Source organism: Amphiura filiformis, chromosome 18 (genome assembly GCF_039555335.1).
Source record: "Amphiura filiformis chromosome 18, Afil_fr2py, whole genome shotgun sequence".
NCBI classification, from domain to species: domain Eukaryota; kingdom Metazoa; phylum Echinodermata; class Ophiuroidea; order Amphilepidida; family Amphiuridae; genus Amphiura; species Amphiura filiformis.
In genome coordinates, this window is record NC_092645.1 from 2,593,801 (window position 1) to 2,608,524 (window position 14,724).

The window sequence follows — 14,724 nt, forward strand, 5'->3', positions numbered from 1 at the left end:
AGGAGTATATGGCGGTGCAACTAAGGAAGGAAGAGCCTAGTAAAGTGTACATTAAGATGTCTCACTTGCAAGAGCGCTTTTGCCCCTATTACTGTGGGAGCTGGTCGACGTACCAATGACAAGGAAGGTCATGAACTACCAAAGCCTGCTTATGGACCATCGAGAGTCAAGTCGAAGCTATCCAAAGGAAAATGGGATGACATTGTCGGGCTCACCCAGGGCGATCACCCTGTCATCGGGCGTGATGAGCACATTGCGCATTTACATGAATTTACCACATGAATAAACAACTACACTGTTAGCACATAATTAATAGAGATGGTAACCAAGTCATTTTGTGCAAGTCATCAAGTCAAGTCAAGTCCCAGTCAAAAGTCCCTTTGTCCAAGTCACAAGTAAGTCAGGTCATTTTGAAAAAGTTGCAAGTCAAGTCTAATCAAGTCACACACAAGACATTTTAGTCATGAAATCATAAGTTGGACGAGAGATCCTTCCAATCTTTAAAATCATAGGTTAAGTCACAAGTTAAGTCACAAGTCACGTGTCTATTCAGTAGTTGGCCAATGTTGCTTACAAAGTTAAAATGGTTACCTAGAAACATGAATGTAGAAACATTCCAATATAAAAGTGACAGTAAAAAAATTACAAATGGAGAATTGATCCATATATTGAGTAGGATGAATTGCAAATGATTAAAAGATGTATTGAGGTGGTTCCAAGTTGAGATACAGTGCAGAGTAGTATATTAAAAGACGTCATTTTGTCAAAAGAAGTATTGTCTAAAAGACAGAGCTAGCTGATGACAAAAGTGAGAAATATCCAGATTTTGAGTATATACGGTAGATAATTTGATAAATGTGGTGGCGATTCGGTTTTATCCGGAAAAGGTGTTGTAGACATCATACATTACCTTACTGAGTAAAGTAAAGAGATTGGTAGTGCAGGCACTGGAAAGCGTACGCTATGTGTGGTGAAATTGCACTTCCGTGCTATGTAAAAATGTATTTGATATGCAAATTAAAAGAAAGAAGTATTAAATATTGCATTTTATATTCGGATACAGATAGATAGCCGTATAATAGCAACCAATATGGATTGTTGTTTAAAATATGTTTTTATTCAGTGGCGGTTGTTAACGTTTTATTGAACGTTTTACTTGTATATGTACAAGTCTTGTGATTGCTATATAAGCTTAACTGAAGACAGTTAGCTTACAGGCCCGGCTTACTGGCACAACGTGGATCACTTAATATGCGTCCAGTTTGTGCACGGCAAATATTTGCCAAAGCCTTGGACAGTTACTATTAAGTTCAATAAAATGCGAATACGGTAGGCCTATAGTATAGGCCTACTAGTGGCACTTGCATAATCATTTATATTGATATTGTAATATCAGATGTAATATAGTTATAACTCATGCATGCAGGTATACCATGTATACGTAAAAGATGGTTTTGTTATTCTTATTTTCACTTGCTTATATCATTGTAAATTGTATATAACTCGTGCATGTATCTAAAAGATAATGTTTTGTTATTTCTTGTAAATATGTTCATTTTAACTTGTTTATGTATTTTCTGTTGTTATTTTGTGAACGCACAGTCGGTTGGATCATAATGGGCGCCGCCTTCATAAATAAAATTCTACTGATGAAATCAACATGGCAAGTCTGTATCCTGTCAGATCAGATTACACAGGATTAACCCGTTTTCAACATGACTCATGTGCACAGATCACAGGCGACCAGTCTGCCACATCTAACATGTCTTACCAAAAAATATGATACAATATATTTACAAAGGTGTTATAGTAGGTGTGTTTAGACGGACGGTAGTCTACTTTTGAAAGTACTTACTTTCGACCCAGCAATTAAAATGTTCCAAAACTGGTGTAAGTGGGTATACCTCTTACTACAAAATCCCTGTAGTGATTGCAAATTTGCAGTAGGTGGGAAACTTAATTAAATCTTTCTATACTGTAAGCAAATTCTAGAGTATAATTTTGTGACACAGACATATATGCAGGCCCCATTATTCTATAAACTCAGTAAAAAGTCAGCCACTGTGTTTTGATTAATGTGTTCTAAAATATGGATGAATGTATTGGATGCTGCTTTTTCTTACTTAAAGTTAGCTGAAATGTTAGATTGATAATTTAAAGAAAAATATTAAGAGACAAACACAATCGTTTGAATTATATGGCGATTCCTTGATGTTGTTAAATTAAGATTAATCAGTGACCACTTTATACTCTTTTGTTGGTATTATTATAATAGTGTTAACTTTTTGATCATTTAAAGATCCATTAAAATATGATGCTTTCATCAATATCTGCTAAATATTAATGAAATAAAACGTAGGAATTTTGGTGGTCATCTATGGCGTGATAGAAGATGGGCAGACAGTTCTATTATTTTGAGATTATGTATTCGTGTAGCCGGTGTTCACTAAAACGAAATAGCCTGATAGATGACTACCAATCAAATTTAATAAGAATGCAGAATATCTGATAGGGGTGTAAACAGGAGTTTCTGCATGTTCCTTAATCAAAAACAGAAAGAAAAAATAAACATTAAAGTGCAATACACAGGAGATCAAAATTAACTTGAAGTGCCTGATTTTACCTGAAATTAGGCTTAATTTGTATGATTTAGCAGATTGGTATATATATAATTATTTATGATCATATTTTAAATTGTTAATATAAGATTTATATAATGACACTTTTATCTGTAGACTAGCTTATAATAATTATATGAGTATTGGATTTTAAAATAAAACACAAGTTGAGACTGAATTTATTTAAAGTGCATTGTATGTGTGTTTATACGGATTGTTACATGACCAAAATAGCCAAAGATTAAACTGGTAGCAGTTATGAATGAGGTTAAATAAATGAGGTTAAATAAATGAGGTTAAATAAATGAGGTTAAATTAATGAGGGCAAATTAATGGGGGCAAATTAATGAATGTTTTTCTGCAATGCTCTCAAAATAACCGATGCGCAGTTATCCGGGCAGTTATTAACCTCTAATTATATTAGATCTCCGGGAATCCCAAGCCCCCGGAAATATAATGTTTGCTCTCTTTCCAATATATCAGAATATTAAACATACACTGATAATAAAATGCAATAAATATTATTGTTTTTCATAGCGCATAATTATCAGCACGTTAATGAAATACTCAAAGCACACGCCCATGTGCATGTCATAGTGACGATCGGGTGGCGTAAGGTCAGTCAACACACGCTGATGTGCAAGTATTCGTATGTCATAGTGGCGTATAGGGTGGCGTCACGGTCAGCCAGTACACGCTGATGTGCAAGTACTGTATGTCATAGTGGCGATCGGGTGGCGTATGGTTATAAATGTCTCATAACAGGAATTTCACGTTTTCCATAGTGACGTATAACTTTAGAGTCATTTTTACACATCATGTGGCTCAAATTTGAAGTAAAATATTATTGGGAGATAATTTTAATGTGTTGTAATGATTTTCCTTCAATTAATTATAAAAAGAATCTTAAGTTTTTTCGGTACTGTCCATTCAAAGTCGGTGTATCACTCAAAGCTGTTTTTCTCAAAAACGTCTCTTTCTCTTTCGTATCACCATACGCCACTATGGAATACGGGCGACGATTTGTGCAAGTGTATGCAGGTACAGGAAAGCTTATATTGCCACTGTGCAAGTGTATGAGGTACAGGAAAGCTTATTACTTTGCCTTTGTGCAAGTGTATGCAGGTACAGGCAAGCTTCCATTGCCATTGTGTAAGTGCATGCAGCTACAGGAAAGCTTACATTGCCATCGTGCTCATGTATGAAGGCACATAAAAGCTTAAACTGCCATTGTGCAAGAGTATGCAGATGCAGGAAAGCTTCTATTGCCATTGTGTGAAGTGCATGCATGCAGGAAAGTTTACACATTAAGCTAGACTTGAAGACTTCCAGTTGACAATAATACCTCCATATACCCACTTGGGCATACAGTAAGAAACAAAGCAATAATGATGATTATATTAGCATTGATGCTAATCCATTTTATTATCAAAAAACTTTGTACAATGCCAACTGACGACAATAACAGTTTACTATTTTTGAACAATTTTATATTATCTTTTTAAACACAAAATAAAAATATACAAAATTTCTAAATTAAAGTTTTCAGTAAATATTTGCATGCAAATTAGAAGCATACATGTACTAAGTATTCCGATGACTACAAATATGTCTGGTTCTTGGAATAGTCAGCTGACTATCTAGGTGAAAACTTTTCAAATATTTCTAGTCAATGAATATTTCTAGTCAATCCCTTAAAGATTTTAAGCAATGTTTTATTCATTAGATATAGTGTGTGCATTTTGGCTAACTTACCAAAATAAAAAATATACGAAAAGTGATAAGATTTTACATGTGCATAATAAGTTGATTTTTATTCTTTATTTTGCGAATATTGGTTACAGATCGCGTCAAATAATGTCTTGGTGTCAGAGCTTGATCGTGCAAATAGCTTTGTTTGATTCAAAGTTCCACATTTACCAATCCACAGTTGAACCATGCTAAATTGTGTGCAATTCTATTGTCAGGTTTTCACATCATGCTTATGTGTGTATATTTTGTGCTTGCCGTTCTTTTTTATGTTTGGAGCACCGCACTTCCAGAAGGTAGTCATGGTTGTATCAATCCAGAACAAGGGGTAATGGATTTACTGATGACAAATTGGTTCCTACTTGCAAACCAAGAGCCCATCAAATTGAAGTATATGGTAAAGACCGATTTTTGATTGCGAATTATACTCAAGACACCTGTTATTTAATTGATGCATTACTTGTGGTAGTGGCACAGTGCACAAACTGTCTGGTGCAACTTGTGTGTCTGACGGCAAAAGTACATGTTCAACAGCAGGTATAATTTTGGCAACAATGAGTCAATTGGAAATGTGTACAAGTATCCTTGTACTACCCCCCCCCCCCCAAGTATCCTTGTACTAGGGTTGCCCATCATTTTCATAAGGCAATAGCAAAACTAACCATTAAAAAAAACACTTTTCATCTTAGCAAAGTCCACTTTGTCAAGTGTGTTGCTTTTCCTCAGAAAAATTCTTCCTTTAGAAAATTGTAATAGCAATGTCCTCAACACACTTGAGGCAGCTCCACCAATATGCATAAAGGTATTGTCAGAACTCATATCCCAGTGCATTTTGAAACTCAATAACTCAACAAAATGGTGTACAACACAATGCAATTTTTTCAACAAAAATTTGAATTGATATAAAACTTAATGTGCACAACATTATGGTTGTATTCCTTATCTTGTAAAATGTTAAATTTATCCTCCTCGTATCATCATGTTGATCATACATAGAGCAAATTCACCATCTGCATCCAGACTCTGATTTACAACCTGTATATTGCAGCACCTTTTGCATCTTTGGATTTCAATTTTCAAAATGCTGCAGAATGCAAATTTTCACATGTTCTAAAATTGTTATTCTTGCATTGATGACATTAGAAATCAAACTTCAACTGATGACAACAATGCACTATATTAAAATATAACTCTTTTTAACTGGCCAAGTTGGGTTCATCCTTTGTGTAAGTAGGTAAATCCAGTAGATCGCTTAGCCAGTAAGGGCCGTTTCTCGAAGCATGGTTAGTGGTCAGGCATAAGCCCAATTAGTCTTATATACCAGCGCTTACAATTTCACATCATACATAACCAAGAAAGATAAATCTATAAAATGGATCTACATTGGTAGGGTTAGCCTGCTGGCTTATAGGAAGCCTGACCACTAGCCAAGCTTCGAGAATCTGACCTAAATGTTTATCAGCATGTTTTCAGTGATCTTGCAAGAAACAATTTTTATCCATACCTTGATGTAACTCGTAGTAACTGCAGTACATTTTGTAATTCAAATTTTCAATTCAACTTAAAAAATGCAATATAACTTGCATAAATATTATGCTTCTTCCAACGATAACATTGGATGACCTTTCAACTGATGACTCCTCACTATCTGCTGGTTTTATCCATTCACTGAGGTATTATAAGCCGTCTCCATACATGTTTGTAAGACATCCAAAACATAAAAAACAAATCTTGTGTAATATGGACGAAAATACATTTGACAATGGTGTATAATTTTGAACAGAAATCAATTTCACAGAGTTGCAACACATGAGGCATGAAGACAAATCCGTGTCCATCAATATTGGAATTTTCAGGATTCGCAATACAATGATGTGTCAGCATTTGCTCAGGTAAGGCCAAAATACACAATGCATCATGGGAAAAGGTTCAAATCCAAAGCCTGTAATACAAATATTGCACAGGAGCATGTGGCACTGTTTATTTTTTCAATATAACTGTGTTACATACTGATGTACACTAAAACAACGACTTGCACTCCTGTCTAACGATCACCTAAAATCCTGCGTACTTTAATTATATCTCTTGCATGTAAATTCATTTGTGACGGGAAAGACGATGTCAACGCTGGAGGTCAAAAATGGACTGGCAAGAGCTGTCGCTGGCAATGCATCATGTTGTGAATCCTGACAATTGAAAGTTATAATTTGCTTCAAGGGTACAGGTTGCATGTTGGAATGTTCTGCCAATCTGCTTCAGATGACGAGCAGCTACAAATAATAGAATTCAAACAATAATATAATATGCAACAACAAACATATTTCTTATTCAGTAATCCCTGTAGATTGTGGTCGCTGTAAATTTTCTTCAGGTATTGTATAAAACTGAAAACCAATAAATTCACCTTGTCAAAAACTTTAGCAGTGAGGTAAAGTGTGCTGAGGCTTGGGGATCAACGTCTAGGTATTGTGCCCTATAAATCACTGCGCTTTTTTAACGTTCACAAAGGAGCAAATTTGGCATGGAATGATGAGAATAAAATGAATCATTGATATCTATGGAGAAGGAAATTGTAACAAATTGCAGTAAACATCATCTCAGATTACTTAATTGGGTTACAAGGATATGGTTTTGGTTACCAGCAGTAGGAGTAGCAGACATCAGCGCTCAAATCTCAGGGCTCAAAAAAGTTGCTCAATATTGCAACACAATCCTTGGCATAATATGTGTAATATTCAAACATGTTTTCTCTTCCAGAATTGACTCTGAAATGCTGAAAATATCACCTCTTGGTCACTGTCAATTTTCATAATGACAAGATGAATCTATAGATTTTTTTCTCAAAATGTTAGTAATAAATGTTAGTGTCCTTTAGTAGTACTGAACAATTTCCCTGTAACAGGGCAAACCGCTTTGTTCCTTGCACACTGTGTATGGGCGATGACGCCGTTGGGGTAGCGTACGAAGACTGGATCCGTGAACGGTCTATTGCACGCCTGACAAACCTTCTCTTCTGAGATGTAGATGGGGGATCGTTGCTCTGACATCACGACCACCTGATGAGGTAGAAAGGAAAGAACCATGTCATGATTTACATAATTGCATGTGACTGATTTAACACCACCATATGTCGTACCTTTTTGGTTTTAATTTGACTTGAAATCCACTACTACCTCTAGATTGGCTGTGCTCTAGTTTATTCTACTGAATAAATTCACATAACTCGTATTGACGAAACTACAAATCACCCTTTTAAAAATTATAATGGCTATAAAGGGTGATAACAGTAAATGGTTGTTTACTGTAATGGAAAGCCTTTTCTCTGCCATTTCATAGACACAGCAGACCTTTGGCTGATTTATGGGGGTGCGCTGAACCCCCTGGCTACGGGCCTGATGAATACTGTTAGAAGATACTACTTTTCCACTGAAAGACACTTACTTTGTTTTTGAGATTATCACCTCTAGATAGGCTGTGCTCTAGTTTAGACATCCGACTAGTGTGAATACTGTTGCGTACTGAGTTGGTTAGAAACTGTGAGAGTAGACCTACTGACCAGGTCTCGGGCAAAATCTGCATAACCTGCAAGAGAATCAATTCAATATTTTTGAAGGGCAAAATGAAAGTTGTGATCAAAATATTTGATGTTTAAAACAAATTTCAGAGAATACAATCTTGTTATTTTGCAAAGTGAGAGTTAAAAGTGACAGTTGTTTTAATTTGGTTAATAACTTTGCAGTCAGTTAGGCTAAATATGTCTGTCATTGTGAAAAATCAAATAATTTAGTTTGGACCTCAGAATATCCTCATTCATGAAGGGTGTATTCCAATGATTCCAAACAACTGATGCACAGTTATTGTATTAACCTCCATGTTCTTATCCATTCTCCTCAAACCCCAAAAAAGGGGACACAGGAGGTAAAGAATGTGAGTATTTATTTACCTTAAAGAGTCCTTAATTGTGTAAGCAGAGCTCACATCAATATCTTGATCAAAAATATAATTGGTATATAAAAATTGATGAATGTTATACTTGGTATATAATTAATACAACTTTCTACAAAAATGGATCCGAATGTTTTTATATTATTATTTGCCCCAAACAATCAAGCATAATGTATAATATACCTGATTGTAACCCTAACATATTTTTTGTCCAGATCCTAAATCAGGGATGTGAGAGGCCTCAGACAAAAACTAAACTAAAAAAGCTGAAAAATAGTGTAAAATCAGGGCAAAAACACCAAATGAAGAGCTCTGTTGCAAAAGCCCTTACATCCACCTCTGGCTGAAATTGAGTTATTGGCATGATATTATAGTGTGGGTAAAAATACACATTTTGGTGGTTGTTTGACCTTCGTACCACCTTCCCTTCCAGAGATATCGTACATTTCCTGTTTGGGTAATCTTGGGGAATTTCCGGAAATCTGAACTAAAATTGAATACAAAATAGTTTTGTTTTAATTTTTTAAATTAGTATTCTTGAATGTTCTTAAACTATTAAAACCAACAGGAACTGTTTTGGGGTCGTTATGTTTGAAAAAAAAAATCATTGTAATTAACAAAAGTTGTAGCTTTGGAAATGCTCAAAAATGGCATTTTGCCGAATTCATAATTAAAAAAGTAAATGAGATATTTCAATTTTTCTTTTTGATTTTGAAAGCATTAGTCAAGTTACATAAAGTAGTGCAAACAAATGGGCTCAAATTTGATTGCAAAGGTGGTTTCTAGAAAAGGGGTCAATTTAGTTTGTTACAAAAGCCCTTACATTCACAAAAGGCGCAATATAAAATAAATAATAAAATAAATAGGAAGGCTTGAAAATTGTACCAAACCTATTCTTTTAGTTTCTATTCATCAACACTTCATCCAAACCCAAATTGAATCAAATCGAACAAGTAATACTTACACAATTGAATACCTGAGTGGAAGAAGGGCCCAACTCCATCAAAACTGTTTTTGAGATATTAAGAAAAAACTTAATATTTGGAAAAGTTTTATAGACAGAATGTTTTCATCTTCAGGGGACCTTTAATACATGAACATACAGTACTACATACATTGAAATCATATATGATGTTTCCATGGCAGCGGTACAGGTGTTAATACAAGCTGGAGTTGGGCCCTTCTTCCACTAATATACTGCAAGTGCCAGTTCCGTAAGCAGATGTGTTATAAATAGCTATAGAAATGTGGAAATTATCCATAAATTGCTCAAGTAGAAGCAGGTAATATGTTAGAAAGAAAGTTTATTGTAGTGAAAAGCAGATTTCATGGATGAACAAAATTCCTCTTTTACCCAATATTTGTGGAAGAAGGGCCCAACTCCGTGGAGTTGGGTCTTTCTTCCATGAAAACCATGATTGAGTGTAAGTGGAAGACTATTTAGGAAATGGATTTTGGCTCATCTTTCACACACAAGGAAGAACAGTCTGCTGGCAATAAAATGATGGGTCTAACTCATTTTTGTAAAAAATTGGAGTTGGGCCCTTCTTCCACTCAGGTATTCAATTAAAAAAAGCTGTTTTTCTCAAAAAGTCAAAAGTGGATGAAAGCTGAACTCTCACACCCCTTAATTCTCAGCCTAACCTTCAACCTTTCCCTACATATACTAGGTGAGTGATAAAAATTCAAAAAAGATTTGTAGCATTGAAAAAATACCCATAATATCCACTGAATGGAACTTTTCATTTTTAAAGGTCACTCACAGGCAGTGAGTGGGCACAGTACTTAATTTCTCAATTAGTAATAAAAGATGAATAGCACCCTCTATTGGCCACAACTGAAAGTTGCAAACTTTCATGCTAGTGAGGGTTAAATGGTGGCACTATCCAAAACATAAGATCAAGTCATTTCTTAATTCTTATCAGAAAGGTGTGCTTTTTAAAATGTATGCAACACAATTCAATTTGCTTCAAAATTACTGTATAAAATTTCATATGGAAAAACTAGGGATCATAACAAGCACATATGAAAATCAAAGCTTGTCAGTCAGTGACTTACTAAATCAATCAATCATACAAAAATAATGCATGCAAATCGGCTGCCACAACGCATTGACATCATGTAATTACCAAGGGTAAAATACTAGAGTGCTTTTCATTACACCTGTCGCAACAAGTAAAAAACATGTTTGGTATACAGGTGTACAAATTCAATCAATCAATCAATCAATCAATCAACCAATCAACCAAACTTACCCTTGCTGAGTCAAAGTCTGCATCTTCACTGTTGAGCAAATCCATGGCAGGCTTAACCAAGGAATCTTTCTTCCTGTAAACAAGCAAAAAACAAATTAAAATAATTATTTGATGAGGTAGTTTAAAAATTATGCAGTACACAAGTTCCCATTGAAAAATAATGTTGATTAAGTAACCAATACAGACCTACTATACCATTTTTCGCCCTGATGTGGCAGTGACGTCAGTGCACATTTCATTAGGTGCAGCTTTAAATCACCAGCGTTCCCTCAAAGTGCTGCCATATACACTTATGCGCTTAAAGATGCGCACACACAAAACAGTTGCCTAAACACACTGATGTTACTCCTACATCATGGCGAAAAATGGTATTAATTGTGGTTCATATCCTAGTCAGTTTCCAAGATTTTTGAGCTTTTTATTTCCATCAGACATATCAGTATAACATCTTAGGAAGGATGAGCGACATTGTTTTGCCTTGCATGTTCTCAGCAAAATTGCACTGAAAACATACATGCAGATTAGTACACAAACCAGATTAATTGTGTCCCTCTATCCCATCAATTCTAAACTACCGTATTTCGTCGAATAAACGCCCCCGGGGGCGTAACATTTTCCCAAGGGGGGGCGTTTATTAGAGGTCATTTTTAGCACGAAAATTCCCGTTAAAATCATTAGGTAAGCTTAAAAGTCACGCTAAAATGACGAACTATGACCTTTTGACACTGACTTTTGGTTCACTTCCGGGTTCGGATGCCTGATTTTCGCCATTTATTAAGTAACAAGCTCACATTTTGTTGGGCAAACACTTGTTGCCTGGTCCTTGAGAAAGGTCAACATTTACAAGGAAGTTTCTATTTCCATCCAGAATTGGAAAAATATTTTGGTTGATTTTAGTAATTATTTTTTTCCATAAAGTACCCAAGAACAAAGCATCTTATTATCTTTTTGCATGCACCAAATACACCAAATTCAAGTAAAATATTTGAGGGTAATTATCTAATCAATTTGGTCATCTACATGTATCTGTATTTCTTTTACAAACTTTTCTGTTTTTCTCTGCTTGGTTGTTCTTCTGGAACACATTCCACCCATGCACTGGGCTATTCTGATTGAAATCCTCCCATAGAAGATTTCACTGAAATTTCAATTCTACCTGCACCTTAAAGCCATAATGTACGTCTTGTACGATCTTATAATATGAAATTGATTAATATTTTTCAAACCTGATTTTTTTGCATATTTGTAATATTTACACATGTTCCAACTTGCACCTAAATGGAATCGGCCAAATTTGTTGTCTTTTTAGGTCAACAGAGCAAAGTTCAAAATATTATCATTAGTTAAAAATTATGATAATATGTCCTCCCATAGAACCAGTGGGGTTTCTTTCACTTTACCTTTTTATTTCAACCTAAAATGGACAGCAACTTCCCGTCAGTTATTACTAAATATTATTTCAACATTTTGAATAAAGAATAACAAAATCAAAATTTGATGGAAATCGTACATTAAGGCTTTAAGTTCAATCCAACTAAAAATAATTTGGCTTAAAATTATACTTTATTTGGTACAATTGTACACTTTGTGTGAGTTTCCATACATGAAGAACATGCATTATGGTCCAAAGTTTATTTTAAGATGTGGAGACATTTTGGAATTGACCTCTAGTGACCATTAGTGGTCTCGAAAGGTCACACAGGGGTAAAATTTTTAAAATGCGCCAATCTTGTTGACATATATATCAAATTATTTGTCTGGTGTATCCCGGGTTCAATTCCCAGTGGGTCACTTGTTGGGTATTAACTTTGTAAACAAGTTTGCAATTAATTGGCAACATCCAGGCCTATATTTTAAAGGCGAGTAGATAATCACTCGCTAGCATGATGCTAGGCGAGTGGTCAAATTTTTAACACTTAGTTGGGTATACTAGTAATCAAGTAGAGCTTCAGTCTTAAAACAACGATGTATTGATGTGGAAATGCGCTCAAAGCCGTGCTAAAATTTGTGACTTTCTCCACTTGGAGGAGCACAGAATCGATTAAATTCTGAAGTGAGTGATTTTGCAGCGAGTGATATTTAGTGTCTATGGCGAGTGGAAAAAACGCTCACTAGAAATCGAGTTTGGGTGAGCGTTGGCGAGCGAGAGCGCTCGCTCGCCTCAAACGGCAAGGCCTGAACACCTGTAGATTAAATTCAGACTTCTGCATTCAGAATAGAGTAAATGAACCATGAGAGTGCTCCTTCCCTCAGAAGGATGTTAAGCAGTCGGTCCTGTGTACAAAGAGTCAACCCGGTACATGTGGTTGAATCTTAACCCTAACACCCAAACATCTTACAAAATCTTACGATGAAAAATTCTGCGCATGCATGAATCCCAGGGTCTGCGATGACGCAATCAGCCTAAGTGTTATATGCTCACGGACTTGCAGGCCGGGTAGCAATAACCAGTGTAGCTACCGGTCCGTGATCGTGTGGTTGGCATGCGAGGGGTCAAAGGTTTGAATCCCGGGGGTGCCAAGTCAAAAATTCTTCTTCTCCTTGACTTTTCGGATCTTCTTTGACTTCCGATCCCAAAAAGCAGGGTCCAGTGTTAGGGTTAACTAAGATGTATTTTTCCAGATTAGAGCCTATGTTAACCCTAACACCCAAAAATCTTACAAAATTTTACGATGAAAAATTCTGCGCATGCATGAATCCCAGGGTCTGCGATGACGCAATCAGCCTAAGTGTTATATGCGCACGGAATTGCTGGCCGGGAAGCAATAACCCGTGTAGCTACCGGTCCGTGATCGTGTGGTTGGCATGCGAGGGGTCAAAGGTTCGAATCCCGGGGGTGCCAAGTCAAAAATTCTTCTTCTCCTTGACTTTTTCGGATCTTCTTTGACTTCCGATCCCAAAAAGCAGGGTCCAGTGTTAGGGTTAAAGGTTTATAATTCGGCTGGCAGTGCCCATGGGGCTATAATTGACTTTAGCAACAACTCATCTGGCTTGTTTGCATCATAAATTGTTCTTTAATAAAAAAACTTTTTGTTGCAGAAAACCAAAAATAAATAGCATGGTTGCCTCATAAATTGTTCTTTAATAAAAAAACTTTTTGTTCTAGAAAACCAAAAATACTGGAATATAAATAGCATGATTGTATCATAAATTGTTCTACAATAAAAAACCTTTTTGTTGTAGAAAAGCAAAAATATTGGAATATAAATAGCATAATTTAATTGTTTACCTAATATGGGGTATACCTTTCCCAAGGTTGTGGTTATACACCACGGTTTCTACCCACGTAACCTAACAAAACATATGTACAAAGTTGTATGCTTTATTGGGCTTTCCAAATCTCTCAAACATCCCAGGGGAGTTGATGAAAGTGTAATTGGTTGGAAACATGACAAAACATTTCAACATGGGCAGTCATAAGATAAACAACAACTGTATATATTGTTTGCTTTTTCGCATCGTGACTTTGGAGCATCGGGCTAAGTATTTACTTCAGAAGTTCTCATACACTAAACAATTGCAACAAACTAACTTTGTTTGCTTTTCGTGATTGAGACTTGGATACATTTTTTTTACCTACCGAAAACACTGTAAAACGCAATCTGCGTAACTGTCTGTGTACTTTTCATTAAGAATACTTTTGTGCACTTTCTTACCTACCACAACACACATTTGGAATAAGTCCAGAGAAAGTACTAGAGCAATCCCAAACAGTTGCCTTCTAGTTTTTCTAAATGCAGGGCTTCAAGCCAGCAATTGCAAAAATAGGAATAATATGTGACACGATCTGGTCCATGGGGGCCAAAGGCGGCAAAGTTGAAACTGAGATAAAGTTAAAGATATGTAGTAAAAAACAACAAAATACATAAGAAAATAGACATCAAAAAACGTCATAACTTTAGAACCAAGTATGCTAGACCTTTGGCGTTTTCAGTAAATGATAGCCTATTATATGCGTAATGTTATAATTACAGTAACTCAATTTTCAAAAATGCCTCCTTTTTTTGGCCCCCATGGACCAGATCGTGTCACATATAGGAAAATTTTCGAATTAACATAATAAAAGACAAATATAGGACAGACAACGTCAAATACAGTGGGTATCAGAGACTGGTAACTAATAAAGGTACTTTAATTTCTTCACATTATGTGTGCAT

General features: G+C 35.6%; 1 protein-coding gene across 1 annotated transcript in view; it reads right to left on the reverse strand.

The window, feature by feature from the left end:
• Positions 1 to 4,004: 4,004 nt before the first annotated feature.
• The window catches only part of LOC140139744 (transforming growth factor-beta receptor-associated protein 1-like), a 68,553-nt gene continuing 57,833 nt past the window's right edge, over positions 4,005 to 14,724 (reverse strand). The window contains exons 20-22 of the mRNA XM_072161452.1: positions 10,568 to 10,640; positions 7,809 to 7,949; positions 4,005 to 7,423 (exon numbers count right to left, since the gene is read on the reverse strand). Of these exons, the coding sequence (XP_072017553.1) occupies positions 7,229 to 7,423; positions 7,809 to 7,949; positions 10,568 to 10,640 (409 nt within the window). The 3' untranslated portion in view covers positions 4,005 to 7,228. The remainder of the gene's footprint in view (positions 7,424 to 7,808; positions 7,950 to 10,567; positions 10,641 to 14,724) is intronic.